Source organism: Delphinus delphis, chromosome 11, assembly GCF_949987515.2.
Source record: "Delphinus delphis chromosome 11, mDelDel1.2, whole genome shotgun sequence".
In the NCBI taxonomy this organism is placed as follows: Eukaryota; Metazoa; Chordata; class Mammalia; order Artiodactyla; family Delphinidae; genus Delphinus; species Delphinus delphis.
In genome coordinates, this window is record NC_082693.1 from 44,025,065 (window position 1) to 44,045,759 (window position 20,695).

Genomic DNA, 20,695 nt, shown 5'->3' on the forward strand with positions numbered 1-20,695 from the left:
GAGCTGCCGGAGCTTCGGGGAGGAGGCTGTTTCCTGGAGGGGGCGCACACTCCCCTGAGATCGCCCTTTACCGACCTGAAGCCTTTTCTCTTCTTGTCTTTCAGCCCGGGAAGTGGGGTACCTCTCTATCCTACCCCAAGGGGATGCCCGTGGCATGAGAAGCCCCCAGCCCATAGCTCCGGGTAGTCCTCACCTTGCCCATTTCTAACCCCACGGAACCCCTAATCCCAAGGAACCCCGGACCCCTTTCCGCAAGAAGTTCTTTCCTTTCATCCATCCCCAGGAGTTCCCCGTTTACGCTCTTTCTGAGCCTCCTTCGCCCCTAAGGCCATGTCCCAGGTCCGCCTCTCACTCCGTAACCCGAGGAGTCCCCTAGCCGCTACCCTGGGGGCCCAGCCCCTCCTCTCCAACTGCTTCCTCTGCAGGCCTCACCGTCGCCTCCTGAATAGCTTTACGCTCCTTGAGACCCTCATCTTCGTGGGGCGGGAGACCCTCCTTCCTTGGGTCACCCGGTCCACCAGACTCTATTCCTCTGAGCGGCGTGGAGGAAGAGGTAAGGAGCGGGGCGGGAGGAGGTCACAGGGTGTGTGTGTTTGGGCCTGGCCCGGCTTCCCCGTGTCGCACTCCCTCCGGGTCGCTATGCGGACCCCTTCTGTAAATGCGCGGCGGAGAGTGGTTTTGGAAGTCACGGTGGCCGAGTGGTTAAGGCGTTGGACTCGAAATCCAATGGGGTTTCCCCGCACAGGTTCGAATCCTGTTCGTGACGGCCGCTTTTTTTTTTTCTCCTCAAGAGTGTGTGAAGGGAGCCCCTTGTCTTCCACGTGTCTTTCGTGCACTTCCCTTTGTCTCAGAAACAGAAGCCAGAAGGTCTCACCTCTGGATTTGGGGGGAGGGGGCGGGAATGAGGGTGACCATGAGAAGCGTAATTATGCACCACTGTATTGGCTGCTAGGATACAAGGCACTTTCAGAGTTCTGTAACTTCAGCTTTGCAAGCAGAGTTTTGGCATACCTTGTTTCATTCTTTTGGGAGGGCATAGCAAAGGATTTGGTTGAAGAAAGGTTAAGTTTTGTTCGGGAATGTGAATAACTGTTGTGCTATAATAGTCAAAACTGGAGTTTCCAGGTAAAGAGGGCACCTCTGGATTTCATGACCAGACGTCACATCTTGTAGGCCTGATTACAATGAAGACCCGGGAAACAAGGCATTCTCTCACTGGGATTGCTGTGAAGAGCTGCACCTCAGGTATCACAGGGCTAGTGGGGAGTAACCTATTGAATCATGAACGCTGCCAATCTAGCTGGAGCCAGAGTGTGCGAAGATAACTCACTTTTTATTGAGTGCTCATTATGTGTTCTAAATTCTCCATGTTCCAAGTTCCTAGCTAGGGTATTAATCCTTCTCTAGCCTCTAACCCTCCTGTACTCACCTCAGCTCGTTCTTCCTATTCCCAATTGCTCACTGTGGGGAATATCTAGGATACCTGTTGAAGATGTTCTCTTTGTATTTTATTTCTTGCACAGCCACATCTCCAAGAAGGTTCCCCAGGGGGCAGGGGGGTTCAAAGGTAATTCACAGAGCTTTTTACACATTTACACTTTGGAGTTTCCCACCTTCCTATCATTGCTTATGCTGTTTTTTCCATTCATGCTGTTTTTCTCTCACCACTTCCTTCCCCCTGGCCCCCACACCATTATTATTTTCCATCCTCCCCATCTTTTTACCCCTCCTCTTTGAGGTTCTTGATTACAACAGCTAGAACTTACCACCACCATCCACTAGGTTGAATGCAAGGCATCTCCTTTGACACGCTTCTGCAAAAATTAATTAAAATAAAATAAAACAAGTTACATTATTCTACCTCCTAAATAGTCTCAACTGTGTCCACTTTTCTCAGAGGTGAGTGCAGGCTGGACCCACCACTTGCTGAAGGTAGGGGTACTTTTGAGGACCACATGAGTTGATGTATATATAAAGCTTCACTAAAGCATCCACACTACCCCGGTTTAAGGTAGCCGGGGACCTTAAACCCTTCCATGGTTGCTTTTTGTATTTCATGACCTGGTCCCTTTTTTTCTCCCCACTTTTTCATATTCACTACATTTCATCCACTGGTATTCTGTTAGTTCCTGGTGGCATATAGTATTTTTCTGTGTTCATGCTGCTCTCTGCCTGAAATAATCTTTCTCATCCTTACCTTCTTCTCAGTCTCCACTTAAATGTTGGTTCTCCTGGGAAGTCTTCTCTAACCACCTGTCTCCCACCATATCCTATTCTCTAATCTTTCTATGTGAAATCCTTCTTCCCCCATAGAATATACACTCTTGGCACATATAAGCCACTCCAAAAAAACCTTTTTGCGTACATGGGTGTTTTTTAACATAGTCATGTGTACATGCTTTAATCTTCACTCAGACTGGACTGTAAGCTTCTTGAGAGTAAGGACTGTGTATTTTATTTGTTTGTACCTCCTCTACTAGGCCTTAGACATAGATGTGATAAAAAAAAAATGTACTGAATGAATAGAATCTAATAGGTTCTGTACTGGACTTCCTACCAAATCCCATTTTGCACACACTCTCAAATTTAAATATCTGAAGAGCCAAGACCAAAATTGACCAGCAGAGGGCAACCGACAACTATGTTGTGAAGAGAAGAAGGCCCCCATGGTTTACAAAATGGAGGATCTGGATCCAGAATAAACTGGCTGAGGTTGTTTGGTACTTGAGATACTACTTTTCACTCTCAGATGCTTGACTTGTAACTCTGGGGGTGAGAGGCCAAGACTTTGAACCTTCCTGTACAATAGATAATTTCAAATTGTAACCATCCCCATAGCCTACCACCCACACAATTCCTTCACCCTTCCATCCCAACAAATCCTATCTCTCTATCCTTATATTTTTCTTTGTGTTGCATAACCAGCCCCCCTTTCTCACTATTCTTACGTATTTACTACATTCTACCCACTGGCATTCTTCATTTTCTGGTTCAGTATTTGGCCTTGCTCTTCTGAGCCGAAGTTACCTTCTGCACCTTGGCTTGCAGTCCCACTCATTTCAACCTCCTAAGGAAGCTTCCATGAATATCCTTCCATAACAAGTTAAAATTCTCCTACTCTACTCATTCAATCCTTCATTAATTTAGGACAAACAATACTATACCTTCACTTGACACTTTCAAATCACCATGTTGTTTTCTACTCTTTTTTTTTTTTTTTTTAAATAAAATGTGTATCCTCTGGGACTTCCCTGGTGGTCCAGTGGTTAAGACTCTGAGCTCCCAATGCAGGGGGCCTGGGTTCGATCCCTGGTCAGGGAACTAGATTCCGCATGCTGCAACTAAGACCCGGTGCAGCCAAATAAATTAAAAAGTAAATAAAATAAAATAAAATGTATACCCTCTGCCTCCAGCTCCATGCTATCTTTAATAGCCTGTGGTAGAAAACTTTGCTATGTTTGAAACCACTGATTTCTTACTGGGCTTGAGAGACATTGTACTTCCTTGCTTTTCTCTTAGAACACTGTTTCTCCATCTCATTTTCTCCCTTCTTCTGAGGAGTTTTACTAAAGCTTCATTCTTTTCCCTCCTCGAGAAAGAGAAACCCCAAGCTACCATTCCAGGCATGGCCTCTCAGCCACACCATCGTCCTATATCTCCAGCTGCCTATATGTCTGCACAGCTGACCTAATGTCACCTAAAACGGCAGTCCCCAACCTTCTTGGCACCAGGGACCGGTTTCGCGGAAGATGGAAGATGATTCTTCCACGGACAGGGGTTGAGGGGGATGGTTCAGGCGGCAGTGTGAGCCATGGGGGGTGGCAGATGAAGCTTCGCTGGCTCTCCCCGCCACTCCCCTCCTGCTGTGCAGACCCTGACCGGTCCGAGGCCTGGGGGTTGGGGACTCCGACCTAAAACACAAACAAAACTTTTTCTTTCCCAGAACCACATTCTCAACTTTTTCCATTTGTTAGTACTATTCTCTCAATTCCATCTATTTCCAACCTTAAGAATTATCAGACATTTTCTATTCTGCCATGCCCATCATTCATCAATCATTGCTTCCTCCATCACATCATCTATTTCATGCTTGTGTTACAATGGCCTTCAGGTGCCCCAGTTTCACCACACTTAAATCTCTAAAACACTGCTTTCATCGTATTAATCCCGTCTAGGAATTTCAGTGCCCTATCTGTTCAAACACATGCTCCTATTATCAATATGCCTTGCCTAAATCACCCATTTTTTAAATCCTTAATTCTTTCCAGTAAGATACCCTAATCTAATCAGGCTGGGTGTCTCCACATCACAGCCTAATTCCTTCCTTCTGTCTCTTCACCTTAAAACCAATGACTAGCTAATGCCACCCTATACTGATTTTTTCAGCTACAAATTCTTAGATCTTAATCCAAATTGCTTTTATGTGACTAAAAAGCTAATGTGGGGAAATCTAACACACAGGAACTTATTATCCCCTTGCAAGTTGTTGACTTGTTCCAAATGTTAAGAGGCTTGGATCTCTGAAGTTTATCCAGTAAAGCAAATCATTAGAGGACTTGAGCTGAAATGATCTCAACCTACACTTATTTCAGGAATGCTCTCATCGCACAAAACATTTCTGGAACTCCTTCACAGCTAGTTTATGAGCCACATTTAAATGATTCATTACTTCAAAATTACTTTAAAAAAAAAAGCTGAGCACTAGCCACCTTTATCATGCATCTGTTTTCCAGATTCTGTTCCAGATTACTTCTGGAAGTCCCTAAGGTCACATTCTTCGCTTTCTTCGCGTTCACTCTAGTGGCTGTATTCATTCCTGGAATTTCTTGATCACCTTTGGGAAGATAACTTCCAAATCCACGTCTTTAACCCTAACTTCTTTCTCTTAAGCTGTAGACCCACATTTCCTTTTTCTGGCTAACCCCCTCTTATGGGGAAGCACTTCCAACCGATTGTTCCCCAAATGAGCTCATTACTTCACCCCTGAAACCTGCTCATCCTCTTCTCCTCCCTATTCAGGTTAACGACACTGTCCTCTTATTCACAGATTAGAAACCTCTGTCTTTATCTGTGACTCATCTTTAGTTACATGCCCCTTGTTATGTGCACTGGTTGGGAGCCCAGGCTCTGGAATGACTTTCTGGGTTCAAATCCCAGTTCTTACTATTAGCTACGTGAATTTTGTCCTTTGTCTCGGTTTCCCCACATAGAAAATGGACATGATAATAGTCTTTTTTTATAAAGCTGCTGGGATGACTAGATGTTTAATATTTAGTTCGTGACTCACGGTACGTGCTCAACCTGGCTGTTAGCCCCTTTCCTCATTGCCAATATCTGATCCTATTTGGAACTCAGCTCCAATGATTCCTGAGAAAACTTCCCTCCTGCATCCCACCAGGTAGACAGTTGACCCCTTTCCTCCTGTTGTCCCATTGTACTTAATTCCTACCTATTAGCAATATGCTATTCTGTATTTCCCGTTATTTGTTCAAGTGTACGTCACCTAAGCTTTAAATTCCTTTCAAGGAATATACAATTATTTGTGTATCTCAAATGCCTAGAACCACGTCTGGCACTTGACTGGCATGCTGTAAATGTTGGCTGAGTGAATCTGGTCAGTTACTAAGGCCTGTTGATTTTTCTCCCCTCATGTCTCTGTCCTCTTTCCTGGTCTATTTCAAGTTCTAATCCTCTCACATGAATTACTGCAAAGCTTACTAATATTGTCACCAAATTTTCATTGTTTTCCCATCGTCATCAGAATCATGAATTGGAAGTCACTCCTCTTCTCAAAAACCTAACTGTAAAACTAAAGTCCAAATTCCCTGCCATGTATTCAAGGCCTACCAAGAATTGTCCCTAAATTATCTTTAGTTTTATCTTCCATTACTTCCTTCAACAAACTCTATGCTTCAGATTACACTAGTCTGTTCCCTCTTCAACATGTCCTTCACCTTCACTTGTTTTTATTCATGGTATTATCTCAGCTTAAAATAGAGATTGCAAACTCTGGTCGACTCCCAGAGAGATCAGTACCTTACCCAAGGTTACACATCACAGAGCTGTTGTCCTTGAAGTCTGGGCTCCTAGCCACTCCACTATCTTGCCTTCACATCTCCAGACCAAAACATCTCCAAATATGGCCCACAGGGACCAGAAGCATCATGTGAAAAATGCCAGTCTCTGAGTATGGGACCCACTAAGCCCCACTCCCAGGTGATTCTGATGAAGTATAGAATTAATGACCTCTGCTCTAGAAATGGATCTTCCCTGACCACCAGATCTAGGGCAGAAACCCTGCTTTGTGTCTGTCCTGACCCTTACCCCAGTTTGTAATTACATTAATTACAGTTTGTAATTACATCTCCCCTTTTCCCAATTTATTTTTCTCCTAGGACTCATGCTACCAAACATAACATGTTTTTCTTATTATCTTGTTTCTTGTCTGTCTCCTCAACCAGAGTTTTACAGCCAGGAGGGCAGGGGCTTTGGTTGTTTTGTCACAGCTGTATGTATCTCCGGCACACAGGACAGTGCCTGGAGCTCCATAAGTATGGGTTGAATAAACTGATGAGTAACTAAAAAAAAAAAAAAAAAAAACTCTGGTGGATCCTATGTTTTTGTTTTGTTTTATTCTTTTTTTGGCCCACATTAAAAAAATATATATTGAGCCAACATTTAAAAGTTGTGACATTTAGCATAAACATTAGGATGTCCAAAAGTTCTTGAAAAAATAATAGGGGCAATGTTGGGCCCCTGTTCTTGTATAGCAGTGACCAATCAGAGCTGCACTGCCAGCTGCCCATTCGCTCAGGGCACATATTTGTCGCCTAGCCAGTTTCAAAAATCTCTCTCAACAAATACAAGCGTACAGTGAAGAGATTAGGCTAATGGTGGGACAACTGGGCCTATGTCCTGATGTTACACAACATAAAGAACATCTCTCCTGTGATGTCTTTTATCCCCAGAACTGGTTAATTTGAATCTCTCTGACTCTAGGGGATTCCCTGGTGGTCCAGTGTTTCGGACTCTGCGCTTTCACTGCTGAGGGCCCAGCTTCAATCCCTGGTCCAGGAACTAAGATCCCACAAGCCACGCAGTGTGGCCAAAAAAAAAAAATAATAATAATAATAATCTCTCTGACTCTAGATCTAATCCTGTTTAGGAAAAATAGGGTTTAGAGGAATAAGTTAAAGGACGCTGTGAAGAAGCAATCAGTCAAATCCAAGACCACTCTCTAAACAACTGGCCCAATTCTCTTCAACAAATAAGTGTTACCAAAAAAAGTTTGTTCCAGGAATCCAGACTGAGAGAGTTAAAACACAGAACCTTTTGTAATGGCATGGTTCCTGGATTGGATCCAGGGTTGGACAAAAATTAGCTCTAAAACTACTTTTCTTAGACCAACTGGGGAAGGGTGAACATAGATTTGTATTAGATTAAGGATACGTTGTTAACTTTAAGCATTTGTTATTTTGGCAACGTAGAAAAATGTTCTGAATTTTCAAATGTATATACTAAAGTAAAAAAACAACAAACCCTCTCTACTTCCCTGCCCACTGTCCTGACCTTAAAAGTCTAGAACAGGTTGGCACATTTTGTGTAAAGGACCAAATAGCACATTTTAGGCTTTGTGGTCCGTAGTTCTATGGCAACTACTCAGCTCTACTGCTGTAATCTAAAAGCAGCCATAGACAATACACATAACACAAATGGGCATGGCTGTGTTCCAGTAAAACTCTTCCCACAAAATCAGGCAGCAGCATGCAACTTGTAGTTTGCCAACCTCTGATCTAAAACAAATACACCTCTTGGAGAAGTCTTTCCTGGAACCTATCAGAATCAGTGGCTTTATCTTCCCTCTGCTCACATATTGCTTGTGGTAAGATCCACTTCCCACATTTATGATGTCTTCTTATACACTCATCTCAATTAGGGAGTAAGTTCTTTGAAGGTAGGTGCCATTTGGCTACATGAACCACCCCCCCCCCAGCCCCACCCTAGTGAGTTCTTGGCGAATAGATATTCAATGAATACTGTTTCCAAAAAACCAAATCTCCCTTAAAAGGAAGATTTGGCATCATTCATGACATTCAAAAGAATGAGCAGCAGGTTCTAAAAGTAATTTTGAAGCTTAAAAAAAAAAAAAAAAGCACTACCGGTCTCATTAGAGTACATATATTGCCACTTGTGCTCTATACTGTGATACGTTCATCAGTATCTTCTAATCAGACCTCGTATGTATGAAAGTGTAGTGTAGTAAATTCAGTGGGCACAGGAATGTCCTTATGCTTTTTTTTTTTGGCGCCACTAAAGTATCTAGAGTGCTATTAGATTTGCGTTAGGTGCACGATAAATGCTCAACAAATTTATAATATGGTACACTGTGGTAAAAGAGTTTTTTTCTCATGATAGGGAGGTGGCAGCAAATGCCTACAAAAGGGTTTATCAAGATTTGACAACCACAGCAGGTGCAGTCATTCCAGGTTCCTTTCCTCCTGTGTACTTTCTTGGTTAGGAGACACTGGGGGTGGAGGGTTCCCTGACTTCAATGGAATCCCAGATTCCAAAGCAAAGGTGTTTGTGGGACAAGGGGGAAAGGTACTTGCATATCGTCTATAGAAAATGTCCCCAAATCCCAGAACACATAGGGAAGACATGGATTTGGAGCAAAGGTAAACCCTGAAAAGAGCACAATTCAGATGACAGGTGAGAGTGCTTCAGCTGTGCAGAACAGGAGTCAGGAGGGAAGGATGTAGGAGGGTACACAAGGCAAAGAAGATATGAGGTGCACACTCCTCCCAGATAGAACTCCTCCTAAAACAGAGGTTAGTTCTAAGACAAGAGTAGGTTACAAAGCAAGGAAGAAGTCAGGGGAATTAAGGTGAGAGAAAGGCCAAAGCAGAGGAGAACCTTCATGAGGGGAGTGATGTGAATTAAGAATTGAGAGAGTTGAGTAAAAGATTTATTATTAGTGCAGTCAACACCATGGAACAGCACATATATAACACAACTAGCAACCTGCAGAGACACTAGTGCAAAGGGTAGGGAAGCCTTAACTGAGCTTCCTGGCTCCATCTTGGGGTGACAACAGGAGGGTATGGGCCTGGGTAAGGCAGGCAGGGGCAGAGGGGAGTGGAAGAAATGTAGTAACCAGACTAAGTATAGCAGCGTTTTCAAATTCCTGAGCACAATGTCCTGGAGCTGGAACATATGACTGTTCCTCACCCCCTTCAAGCTGTATTCCCTCCTCCCCACAGTTCCAGTGGAGCCATGACCCAGCTACCCAGACCTACCGCAAGCTGGCCTGGAAAAAGCTCCAAAAAGAGAAGCTTTATGGCATCTCTCTCCAGCCCCACTTCCACCTGCATATCAAGATAATCATACCCACTATTCCTCCCCTTCTCTTACTCTGCTAGTCACCCCAGGGATTAAGGAATGCCCTGGGCATCCCGAAATGCAGCTGAAGTCCTAAGGGGGTACGGGTGAGACAGCACAGCCTGTACTCAGAGACATAATTTCTATCCCATCTTGCCTGATGAAGCTTAGAACCCAGCTATATATATATCTCCAAGGAAACCGGGTGTTGGGGGGAGTGGCGGGCAGGATTTCTTCAAAATTAATACTCGAAGTCCAGAGTTTTACAGTGAGACCCTAGATGGGCTGGGAGCAAAGTTCTCCAGAGGGCACAGCCATTGATGCGGGACTGTCACATCCATCACTGGAATAGAGGAAGCTCCTCATCTCAGATGGGTTATGGAGGACTGGGGCAGACTTCAGTTCAGCCAAGGACTCCCTTAGCCTTTCCTATATTAAAGCCAAAGGTTGTGCTGAAAAGGAAAAACATAAGACAGACCCCATCCCCGTCCCACCCTATCCAAAGATCCCCACAATAGGAACAGCAAAAGAAAAGTTTTAAGTTTTGTAAATTTTTTTTTCTTTTTCCTTTCTTTAAAAAAAAAAAGTAAATAAATTAAATTGCCAACAATGTGGCTGGGCTGGAAAAGTGGGGTAGCCATAATCAGGCCATTCTTAAAAAAGAAAAACTGTGAGGGAGGGAGTGAAATATAAACAAACAATGGCCAAAGAAAATTATCAAAATAACTAGTTACAATCACAGGGCTGAGAGAGAGGAGTCTATGGAACTATTATGGCCTGTGCCAGAGGCAGTGCCTACCCAATTTCAGCAAAAGCCAGAGAGCTGCTTCCTGCTGAGCATATTCACCCCAATGGACTAACCCCTCACCCCAACCCTGTCATTCCCTAATTGTGAGAAAGTGTAGGAAAGAAGAGCTCATCTGGAAATTTTCAGCATCCCCACCTGCACACCTGCAGACCCGGCGGGAGCCCACACCTTTAAGGTGGGCTGAACAGGGTATTGCTTGGCACAGAGGTCCAGTCTTCCCCTAAGGGCCACCAGCGATGGCCTACTGGCCTCATTATTTCTAGGGTTTTGTTCCATCCTTACCATTTCTTTAGGATGTCTGCTCCCCAGAGCCGCCCCCTAAATGCTGTTTAGAGAGTCAAAGGCCTGCCTGCTCTGGATTCCCTGGTTTTGGAGGAGGGGAACAGTTAGAGATGCCTCACTCCATCCTGATCCTCTAGAGAAAATGAGTATCTTTGTGCTTTCTGAAAACATCTGGAACCAGGACCCTAGGCAGGAAAACAGAAATAGAGGTGGGGACTTTCCCAACCAGATGGAAAATATACAGACATTTTAGGGGAAGAAATTAGGCAAATGGAGGGAATCTGGGTTTCCCACCTGAAAGCCTGAGCAGAGTGCCCTGGGGCCCTCTTCAGTGGCAGAAGAGCAGGGAGATGTGTGGCTCTAGCGTTAGCCACGGAATTAAGGAAAGTGGGGAGGACTCAGGGCCCCGCTGCTGGAGTGACAGGATTTTCTGATTTTCATCTCTTCCAGATAGCCCGTCGAGATCGCCTATATCTCTTCCACGCCATGCGCAAATATCATGACAAGCCCTGGCTCCTGCACCATGTCATCACCCATGTGCTGGTTCTCACAGGCCATCACGACAACAGCCTGCTTGCCAGGGATGCGCTTGGCCACGTAGTTCTCATAGTAACGCCGGTTCATCTGTCTTGTCTCTAGTGTGGCCAGACCCTGGGGCCAGCTACGCTCATGGGCATTTTCGATCAGCTCGTTGACAATAGACGCAGGACAGCCACTCTCCACCAGGGAGCGCTTGATTACAGCCTGGAGTACAGCATCTGGGGTGGAGATCATCCCTCCCCAGCGGGTCACTCGTGCCGGCTGCAGGGAGTTCACCCACCTGTGTGGAGGGATTTGGAGGTGGTCAGTCCAGCTCGTCCCCTTTCTCTGCATTGGCTTTTCTCCTAATAGGAACGACTGCCTGCTCTGCACTCAACCTAACTCGATTCCTCCTTCTTTCCTTCCATCATTAGTTCAGAAACTCCAGATCTTTCCCTAGTTGGTCCCATCCGAGTGTCACCACATGTTACTCACCAGATTAAACTCCACGAGAGTAGGGTTCCTGTTATTTTTCTTAAAAATCCCAATACTTAGCACATGGTGCCTGGCATGTAGTAAGTGCTCAACAAATGTGTACTGAATGAAGCAATTATTCCTCTATACTGTGTCCCTCGCAGCACTATTTGCACTATACAGACTGACTCACAGTTTAGTCTATGAACTATGCAGAACTCCAGAACTGAAAGGGATCTTAGACTTCGCTTGTTTACTTCACTTGTTTTTGCTGTATTTTAGATCACTTTCCTGGATTTGTACTCTCTTCTTCTCTGAACTGTAAGCTCCCTGAAGTCAGGGACAATATCTTCTCTTTTTGGTCTTCCTAGCACTCCCACAGCCTTTAATACAGGGCTTTGTACATGTGGGTACCCATCTAACTCTTGGGTAAGCTTTCCCTTCCAACCACCCAAAAGAATATGAGATCCTCTGCTAGGGTTGAAGGTTATCGCCTCCTCCTCTGGCCCTGTTCTTCATCCCAACACCTGAGAAGCAGTGGCCCCAGCCCAGGCCTCTTCTTACCCTCCCCCCAGGGCTCAGTGCCAGGACGTGGGATGAATGACTCCACGTCCTGAGTGACACTCACTCTAGGATCTCGTTGTACTCAATCGTCTCCTCCAGGCTCTGAAGGTTGGGGTTGACACTGCGAATTGCACGCATGTACGCCTTGAGAAGCTGGATGTCTCGTTTCTGTGGGGGGTGGGGAGGAGAACAAGGGATAATGGCTAAGACAGACAGTAGATGAGAGACAAAAGTTTGTCTGAGAATGAGGGAAATGGAGAGATCTGAGGAACAACCAGAGTGGAAGCTTCATGAAGACAGGGATACAACTGTATCATTCCCAGCTGTATCCCCAGTGCTTAGCATAGTGCCTTCAAGGGAAGGCATTTGATAAATGTTAAGTAAATGAATGCCACTGATGGGATGAAGGGAAGCAAGAAGAGCTCCAGCCTGATTCACTGCTATGCACAGGCAGAGTATCCACTGACCAGGCTCTCAAGCGCACGCACAGATCTGCCGCTCACATCCACGCCTGCCACCCACAGGCCACGGGCGCGAGGTTATCTGCATGTGAAAGACGTGTGCTGCCCTGTGTTCTCTGCGCCCTACCTGCTCTGCCAGCTGGTGTTTGTGTTCTGCTGAGGTCTTTTCCAGCTCTGCAATTCGTGTCTGCTGCTGCTGTACCACTGAGCGCAGGTGCTTAATGCAGTTGTGGTTTGGCAGCTCATCTTTGGGCATCTCCAGGCTGCCACCCAGGGTGGGAAAAAAACAGGATAGGAGCATTAATGGGACATGTGAGCAAAGGCAGATAACTGCTGAGAGGGCTTTTTCCTACCTGAAATGACTAACATTCATTCATTTCCAACATTCAGGCGCCCTCTTGCTTATTGCCTTCATTTCCTTCTCCCCAGCTCTCCCTCGTCCCTTTGCTGTCTACTTCCTCTGGGCCTCTTTCCCTGTCTAAGACAGTGTTTCATCTCCCACGTGGCTCTCCTTTCCTCCTACAGATTCTGCCTGTGCACTCATTCCTTCTGAGAAGCCCTAGATTCACAGCCCTAGCTATCAGTATTTAATCAAATATTTCACACCCCAAAGAAAGAAAAAATAGGACAACAGGGAATATGAGAAGCCTGGATATTAGAGCAGTCAATCTGACAAAGAGAAAAGTAGTACTGGATGAAAGGGAGGAATAAAGTATATCAGTCTTTAGTGGTATCACAGAGATTGCTGAATTGCTGTCTCCCTTCTTTCATTAAAGCAAGAGCAAAAAGATCGTAGCTCGGAAAGCAGCATGGGTGAGATCTTGGAGCAGGGAGCCGGGGGGCCAGGAACACTCCTTGCCTGCAGGAGACCTCTTCAGCTAGCGAGCAGGGGATCCAGAGACAGGGGTATAAACGGGAAGGCCCTTATCTGTGTGGGCGGAAGAAGGGCAGGAATCTTACCCACAGCCCTGTTCACAGGTCACAGGCCGTTTTGGGTTGTGCTCACAGTCACTGAGGTGAGACATGAGGTTGTCAAGCCGGACAATAGCACTGCAGCCAAACACAGCGTTGTCGCAGGCGATCTGCAGCTTTGACAACATGTTCCGCATGATCCGAGGTACTGGGCGCAGGTGGGCGACCGTCACAACACTCCGGTCCACCGGACACGTCTGCTGCTGAGAGAACCACTGGGTGATGCAGGCGTTGCAGAAAGCATGCTCGCAGTGAGGCGCCTAGACGGGAGAGCAGCGCAAAAGGGGCACAAGAGAATTAGCAGGAGCTAAGAGCCTGGGTACGATTAACTCCGCAAAGCCAATCAAGCCTCTGCGCAGCTTCTAGGACCAGAGGTCCCTGGGGTCACAGCAAAATATAGATCTACTATGGGCAAGGCATTGTGGCGGACAGGCTTCAGATATGTCTCCTGTGCCCAATAGTCCAAATGGATTGTGACATAAGACAAACAAGTAAAAAGTTATATAACAGTAAGAGATATAAATAATATTCCAGGACAATGAGAGAGAGGACATAAGGTAGTCAATTTTTTTTTTTTTTTTTTTTGCGGTACGCGGGCCTCTCACTGCCGTGGCCTCTCGCGTTGCGGAGCACAGGCTCCGGACACACAGGCTCAGCGGCCATGGCTCACGGGCCCAGCCGCTCCGCGACATGTGGGATCTTCCCAGACCAGGGCACAAACCCGTGTCCCCTGCATTGGCAGGCGGACTCTCAACCAGTGCGCCACCAGGGAGGCCCAGTAGTCAACATTAATTGCCAACTGGATTACATACTCAATAATTGCCAAAGAAATCCAGAGGAGGGTGAGATCTTTCCAGTCTAGGTCAATCAGGGCAGGTATTTATGGACAGGACAGAATCTGATATGGGTCTTGAGGGATAAGTAGAGAGGAGGCGGGGGCAGAGATTTACTGGCAAAAGTTCAAAAAAAATTTTTTTTGGCCACACCAAGTGGCTTGCGGGATATCAGTTCCCCGACCAGGGATTGAACGTGAGCCACAGCAGTGAAAGTGCTGATTCCTTAACCACTAGACCACCAGGGAACTCCCCCAAGTTCTTATTTTATGAGGCCCAACCTGAGGCGTTGCCCTGAGTCCCAATGACCAGGGCTACCCTCCAAAACAGGACTAGATTTTTGTAGAATCACATTCTTTTCAGTTTCACAAAGATCATATTTCAGCCTACTTCCTTGATAATGCAAAGAGAGAGGACTCTCTGGCCTCTGTGGAGATACAATCTGGCCTCCAGCATGGGACAAACACAGTAGGCACTCACTAGATGTTGATGCATGGATGAATGACTCGAGCACTTATTACGTCCCAAACATTTTGCTACGTGCTTAAGATAAAAAAAAAACAGACAGTTTCTGCCTTCAAGATGCTCACAGACACCAAAGACTGTAACACAGAAAGGCTTCATAAGGAAAGAAGTCATTCTCAATATCATTAATCCAACTGTCAGTACATTTTTATTTTTCACTTAAAGACATATTTGATTCTTTTCAAAATCTTATAGGCCCTCTCTCCAAAAAAAAATCCTGTTTGTCTACTTTTCCCCGTCTGTACCGCCGCTAATCCAGTTCAAACGATCAACTCTCATCTATATTATTATGTCTTCTAACTGGTTTTCCTACTTCTACCTTGCCTCTTTATAATCCATCCTACACTCAGCAGCTGTGATTGTTTAAAAAGGCAAACTAGATCATGCTTAAAATTTTACAATGGTTTCCGATTACACTTAAAATAAATCCAAACTCCTGCTCAGGACTTATAAAATTGTTTGATCTGGCCCTGTGCCTCTGGCCTCTCCTCACCTCACATCATGCTCCCAGCACTGACTTCAGCCATTCTGGCTTTCTCTCTGTTCCCTGTCCACACCCTGCTCATTCCTGTCTCTTGCTTTTGCTGCTCCCCTTTGCCAGAATGGCCCCTTATCATTCAGATCTCAGCTCAACTGAACCTCTTTGGTGACCTTCCTATCTAAACCTGCCACCTCTGCAGAAGTATATAGAATGCGGTACCTTTTGTGTAAGAAAGGTAGGCAAATATACATATACATTCATACTTGCTTCTATCTGCCCACACACACACTGGAAGGATACCAAATAAACTAGTAAAAATGGTTATCTATGGGGGGATTAGGTGGACTGGGACAAAGATGGATGCAAGACTGTTCACCATATCTCTCTTTTTTTTTTTTCACCATATATCTTTTTATACTGTTTTGACTTCTGAACCATATGAATTTATTATCTATTCAAAAAATAAATAAATATGATGTAGGGAAATCAGCATCCCTAGCAGAGGCTTTCTACCCTTGGAAATGTGTCTGGAACCTGGCCTGCTCCTCAGAAGGTAAAGCCTGAGTCCGGGCGGGAGGGGGGGAGGTTCTGCCTTAGTCACCAACTGCCACTGACTTCTCCACATGTGACTCACCTCAAATGATAGTGCTAGAAAACAGACAAGGCCCTGCCAGGGTGGGGAGGGAACTGACATACCCCATGACCTCTTGACACCACCAGGAGAGCTTGCTCCACACCCAGCCAATCTGCTTCTAATGGTCCAGGGCTAGCTGCCACTGGAATGCAGTCTGATTTTCATTCAGCTCAGGCATCTGTTCTCCTTTGGGTAGTTGAAAACTGGAGAGTAAGAATAAACTCCAAGAATCAAGGGGAGCCCCAGGGAGTGGTATTAGCAGTGAGTGGGGGAAGGGTCATGCGACCTCACTAACTGGTGTCCTGGTTTGGAAAATGGGATTATCTCCAGCTAGCCAGGAGCGGCAGAGGATTAATTGGTATTTACAGAGTATAGGCAATAAGGACCGTGCAGAATGGTGTCCCATGAATACAACAGTTAAGAATTCATCTCACTCATTATACTTGCCTGGTAATCATGAGCTTCTCCTCATACCTGCCCCAGGACGATACAATTATCTCTGGTCTGGCAAAGCCGGTAGAGAAATGACCTAGTGAAGGTGGCAGCTTTCATATCAAAATGCAGAGTACATGGCTGCATCAAAAACTTTTTTTTTTTCAGTAAATCCCAGGAAGAAACTAGGTCAGTTCACACAGTTCCCCACCTGCGATTTGTTAAACAGTACACAGGCCCGCAGGAAGACCGGCTGATTACCTGAAACACTGTATCATGAAAATGGAGAGAGAACTTATTAGAAGAGTCCAGGAGTTCAGTCATGGGTAGGAAGATGGAACCTAGTCAGAGCCCCTGAAGAGAAAAAGAAGCTACCAAACTACTGTCAAGAGGACAGAAACAGTTGACCATTTTACAGCACACAAGTCTCACAGTGACCTCTGAAGAAAATCTGAACCACTGTACTTCTGTGGTGTCCACCTCTCGACAGACTCTGGAAGGCCCTATTCCTCTTGTAGCGGCCACTGCTCCTTTGCACCAAACCTCTATTCTGTGTGTGTCAGGAGTGCGGGGAGTGGGGGAAGGGGGACCTGAACACAGTGGCCCCATTTCCTATGAATATATATTTTTTAAATTTCCAAATGTTCCAATTATGTTTTTCTTTTCATATATATAAATTCATTTATTTATCTATTTTTGGCTGCGTTGGGTCTTCGTTGCTGTGCACAGGCTTTCTCTAGTTGCAGAGAGCAGGGGCTACTCTTGGTTGTGTGCATGGGCTTCTCATTGCGGTGGCTTCTCTTGTTGTGGAGCACAGGCTCTAGGCGCGTGGGCTTCAGTAGTTGCAGCATGTGGGCTCAGTAGTTGTGGCTCGCGGGCTGTAGAATGCAGGCTCAGTAGTTGTGGCACACAGGCTTAGATGCTCTGCAGCATGTGGGATCTTGCCAGACCAGGGATCAAACCCGTGTCCCCTGCATTGCCAGGCGGATTCTTAACCACTGCACCACCAGGGAAGTCCCTGAATATTTTGTACTAGCTCCACTGCCATCTACTGCCCCACCAAACCTGCCATCAGATCGACTCACCTGGACTGGCTCCTCCAAGACTCCACTGCAAATAGGACAGATAAGGTCTTCGTCAACATCCCCCTGGAAACGGGTTACATCATACCCCATGTCTCATCACTGAAACCCAGGTCCTGGAATGAACAACAGAGGAAAAAAGAGGCCAGTTCAGAAGATTACAGATATGTGCCAACTTGATCTCATTGCCAAGATTCGTTCATTTGTCCGATAAATATTTGCTGAGAGCTTACTATGTGACAGTCATTTGGGTGGGGGGGGAGCTGACTCAAGAAATTTAATTCTAATGGGAAAAGATTTTATATAAATATACACTTAAAATATGAAGTGATAGGCTTCCCTGGTGGCGCAGTGGTTGAGAGTCCGCCTGCCGATGCAGGTGACGCGGGTTCGTGCCCCGGTCCGGGAGGATCCCACATGCCGCGGAGAGCACAGGGCACTATGAGGCCAAGAGATGTGGATACCTGACCCAGGCCGAAAGGAGAGGGAGGCTGAGAAGTTTTCCAGGACACCAGTGGGACGAGCAAGAAGTTAGCTAGGTTGTGTGTGGGGGGCGGGGGGAGCCAGGGCAGGGTGGGGCATTAGGGTTTTAGGCACATGAAAGAGCATATTAAGAGCCCAGAAGGGAACTTCCCTGGCGGTCCAGTGCTTAGGAATCCGCCTTTCAATGCAGGGAACGCAGGTTCGATCCCTGGTCCGGGAACTAAGATCCCATGTGCCCTGGGGCAACTAACCCCGTACCACAACTACTGAGCCCACGCACCACAACTAGAGAGAAGCCTGCATGCCGCAAGGAGGGGCCTGCGTGCCACAACTAAAGAGTCCATGTGCTGCAACTAAGACTCGACGTAGCCAAAAATAAATTAATTAATTAAAATAAATATTTTTAAAAAAAAGGTAAGAGGGGATATGATGAGTTCAGGCAACTGTAAGTGGTTCAGAAAATGTTCGATCTGAGGGGTGCAAGAGAGGGAGTGTCAAAATACAAGGCTGGAAAGGCAAGTAAGGGCCAGGCCATGAGAAGTCTTATGTAAGGAGTTTGGACTTTACCCTGAAGGCTATGGGGAGCCACTGAAACACTTAAAAGGAATGATGTGATAAAAGTTCTTTTTTAGAATCACTCTGTAAACAGGGGTGAGATTAGAGACAGGAAGAACATCTAGGCAGGAGAGAAGTAGTGAGAGTCTGAATTTAGGTGGTGGTGATGGGAGGGAAGTTCAGGAGAACAAAGACTCAAAGAGCAGCGAGGCTGCCATGCCCCTTCTTTGGGCTCCTAAGGGTCAAACCCAAACAAGACATCACTGAACAGTAAGTGAAATTCCCCTGTGGACATCCAGCCAGTGGGCTAATTGGAGCAAGGATGGGTACCTGATATAAGGGCAGACAATCTGCAGACCAGCCATCAGCTGTGATGTCCTGAAAAAAATGAGCTGAGTCAATCATGTAGTTCTCAGGAATTCAGAATCAGGCTGTTCAATTTAAAAGGGTGGGGAGTGAGGGATTTCCCTGGCGGTCCAGTGCCACGGCTCAGGTTTGATCCTTGGTCAGGGAACCAAGATCCCACAAGCTTCGTGGCATGCCAAAAATTAAAAATAAATAAATAAAATTTAAAAATAAATAAATAAATAAAAGGGTGGGGAATGGGATGGATGCAGAGAGGCCTTGATAGGTCAAGTGCAAGCTAAAGTACAGCACTGGACTGAGTCAAGACTGACTGGATTTACATGCCCGGTTCTACTACTCATTAGCTGTGTGACCTTGGGCAGGCTTACGTATACTTCCTAAGCCTGCATGGCTTTTTTTTTTTTTTTGCAGTACGTGGGCCTCTCACTGTTGTGGCCTCTCCCGTTGTGGAGCACAGGCTCCAGACGTGCAGGCTCAGCGGCCATGGCTCACGGGCCCAGCCGCTCCGCAGCATGTGGGATCCTCCTGGACTGGGGCACGAACCCGTGTCCCCTGCATTGGCAGGCGGACTCTCAACCACTGCGCCACCAGGGAAGCCCTGCACGGCTTTTTAAACAGATAACATTGGTATAAGTAACAACAGAAGTGACTCTCACAGAGTTGCCCTCAAAGAAACAATACATATAAAACATTTAGCACAATGCCTGCTGGCACATACTAGGCACTCAATACACAAGAGTAACCATTATTTAGGTATACATTTTTTTTTTTTTTTTTTGTCCAAGCCACACGGCGTCTTTGTTCCCCAGCCAGGAATCCAACCCGTGTCGCCTGCAGTGGAAGTGCGGAGTCCTAACCACTGGACTGCCAGGGAATTCCCTATTTATGTACATATCTAATTTCTACTACTTGATTAAAAATTCCTTAAGAGTAGGAACTCAAGTGCTACATCCAATTTAGCACCAAGCACAGTTCTTTACAAAACAGTAAAATGTTTGGTGTGATTAAATGTTGCTTTAACTGGAAGCTTCCCAGCAGAGTACAGTGGACATGTATTTTGCCTACCTAACATCCCATTTTCTGTAAACAGCATCACAATTTTCCTTCAGGAATCAGAACCTGTTTCCTAGTGGACATGTGACCCAACCTAGGACAGTGAGAGAGATGCCTGGGACTTCTACTGGAACTCTCATGGTGTTTGCATAGCGGTAGGATGTACAATTCAGAGTGGTCAGTGGCCATCTCTGCCATTAATGAGGACAGCCTACTTACAGAATGACGCCATAATTGGGAATTCCCTGGTGGTCCAGTGGTTAGGGCTCTGCGCTTCCACTGCAGGGGGCATGGGTTCAATCTCTGGTCGGGGAACTAAAATCCCACATGTCACACAGCATGGCCAAAAAAAAAAAAAAATGATGCCATAATGAAGAAAGCAGAGCTGAGAAATCAAATTCAGGTGAAATCATTTGAGGGCCTGGATTCAGCCATGCCTGACGCCACAATCATTTTCTGAACATAAGTTACATGAGTCAGTAAATTCCCTATTATGTTTAGGCTGGTTTGAGCTGGGTTTTTATCTCTTTAAACTGACAAAAATCCTGATTAATGTAGGCTAATGGAGACAAGAAATCACAAGGCTCACTTTGGAACCACTTATTTTTCTTTACCCATTTTGTATAGGAACAACGATACCCAATGACACTGCTACAATTACACTGACCTCCATCACCACCACTTCTCTGTATTCTTGTTCCTCCATCTCTAGGGCCTAAGTTCAGGGCCTTGGGCTTACTAACAATCCCCCTGAAATTGTCACTCTAAACCACCTTGGTCTGGCTATCTTCCT

At 45.8% G+C, this 20,695-nt stretch overlaps 1 protein-coding gene, 1 long non-coding RNA gene and 1 other non-coding gene across 6 annotated transcripts in view; 2 read left to right on the forward strand and 1 right to left on the reverse strand.

The window, feature by feature from the left end:
• The first annotated feature begins 11 nt into the window (after window positions 1–11).
• On the forward strand, window positions 12–10,999 carry LOC132433776 (uncharacterized). Its single transcript, XR_009521211.1, has 3 exons — window positions 12–553; window positions 1,174–1,245; window positions 10,919–10,999. It is a non-coding gene; the product is annotated as an uncharacterized lncRNA (long non-coding RNA).
• Window positions 685–766, forward strand: TRNAS-CGA (transfer RNA serine (anticodon CGA)). Its single transcript has one exon. It is a non-coding gene; the product is annotated as a tRNA-Ser (tRNA).
• Window positions 8,266–20,695, reverse strand: part of RNF41 (ring finger protein 41) — a 26,549-nt gene continuing 14,119 nt past the window's right edge. For 2 of the 4 annotated variants that reach the window (XM_060024976.1, XM_060024974.1), the window contains exons 3-7: window positions 17,449–17,561; window positions 13,447–13,718; window positions 12,614–12,749; window positions 12,090–12,193; window positions 8,266–11,288 (exon numbers count right to left, since the gene is read on the reverse strand). In XM_060024976.1, coding sequence (XP_059880959.1) covers window positions 10,937–11,288; window positions 12,090–12,193; window positions 12,614–12,749; window positions 13,447–13,718; window positions 17,449–17,538 — 954 coding nt within the window. In that variant the 5' untranslated portion in view covers window positions 17,539–17,561 and the 3' untranslated portion in view covers window positions 8,266–10,936. Of the gene's footprint in view, window positions 11,289–12,089; window positions 12,194–12,613; window positions 12,750–13,446; window positions 13,719–15,993; window positions 16,587–17,448; window positions 17,562–20,695 lie in introns of those variants that run through there. The other 2 variants (XR_009521210.1, XM_060024977.1) reach the window with 2 other exon arrangements.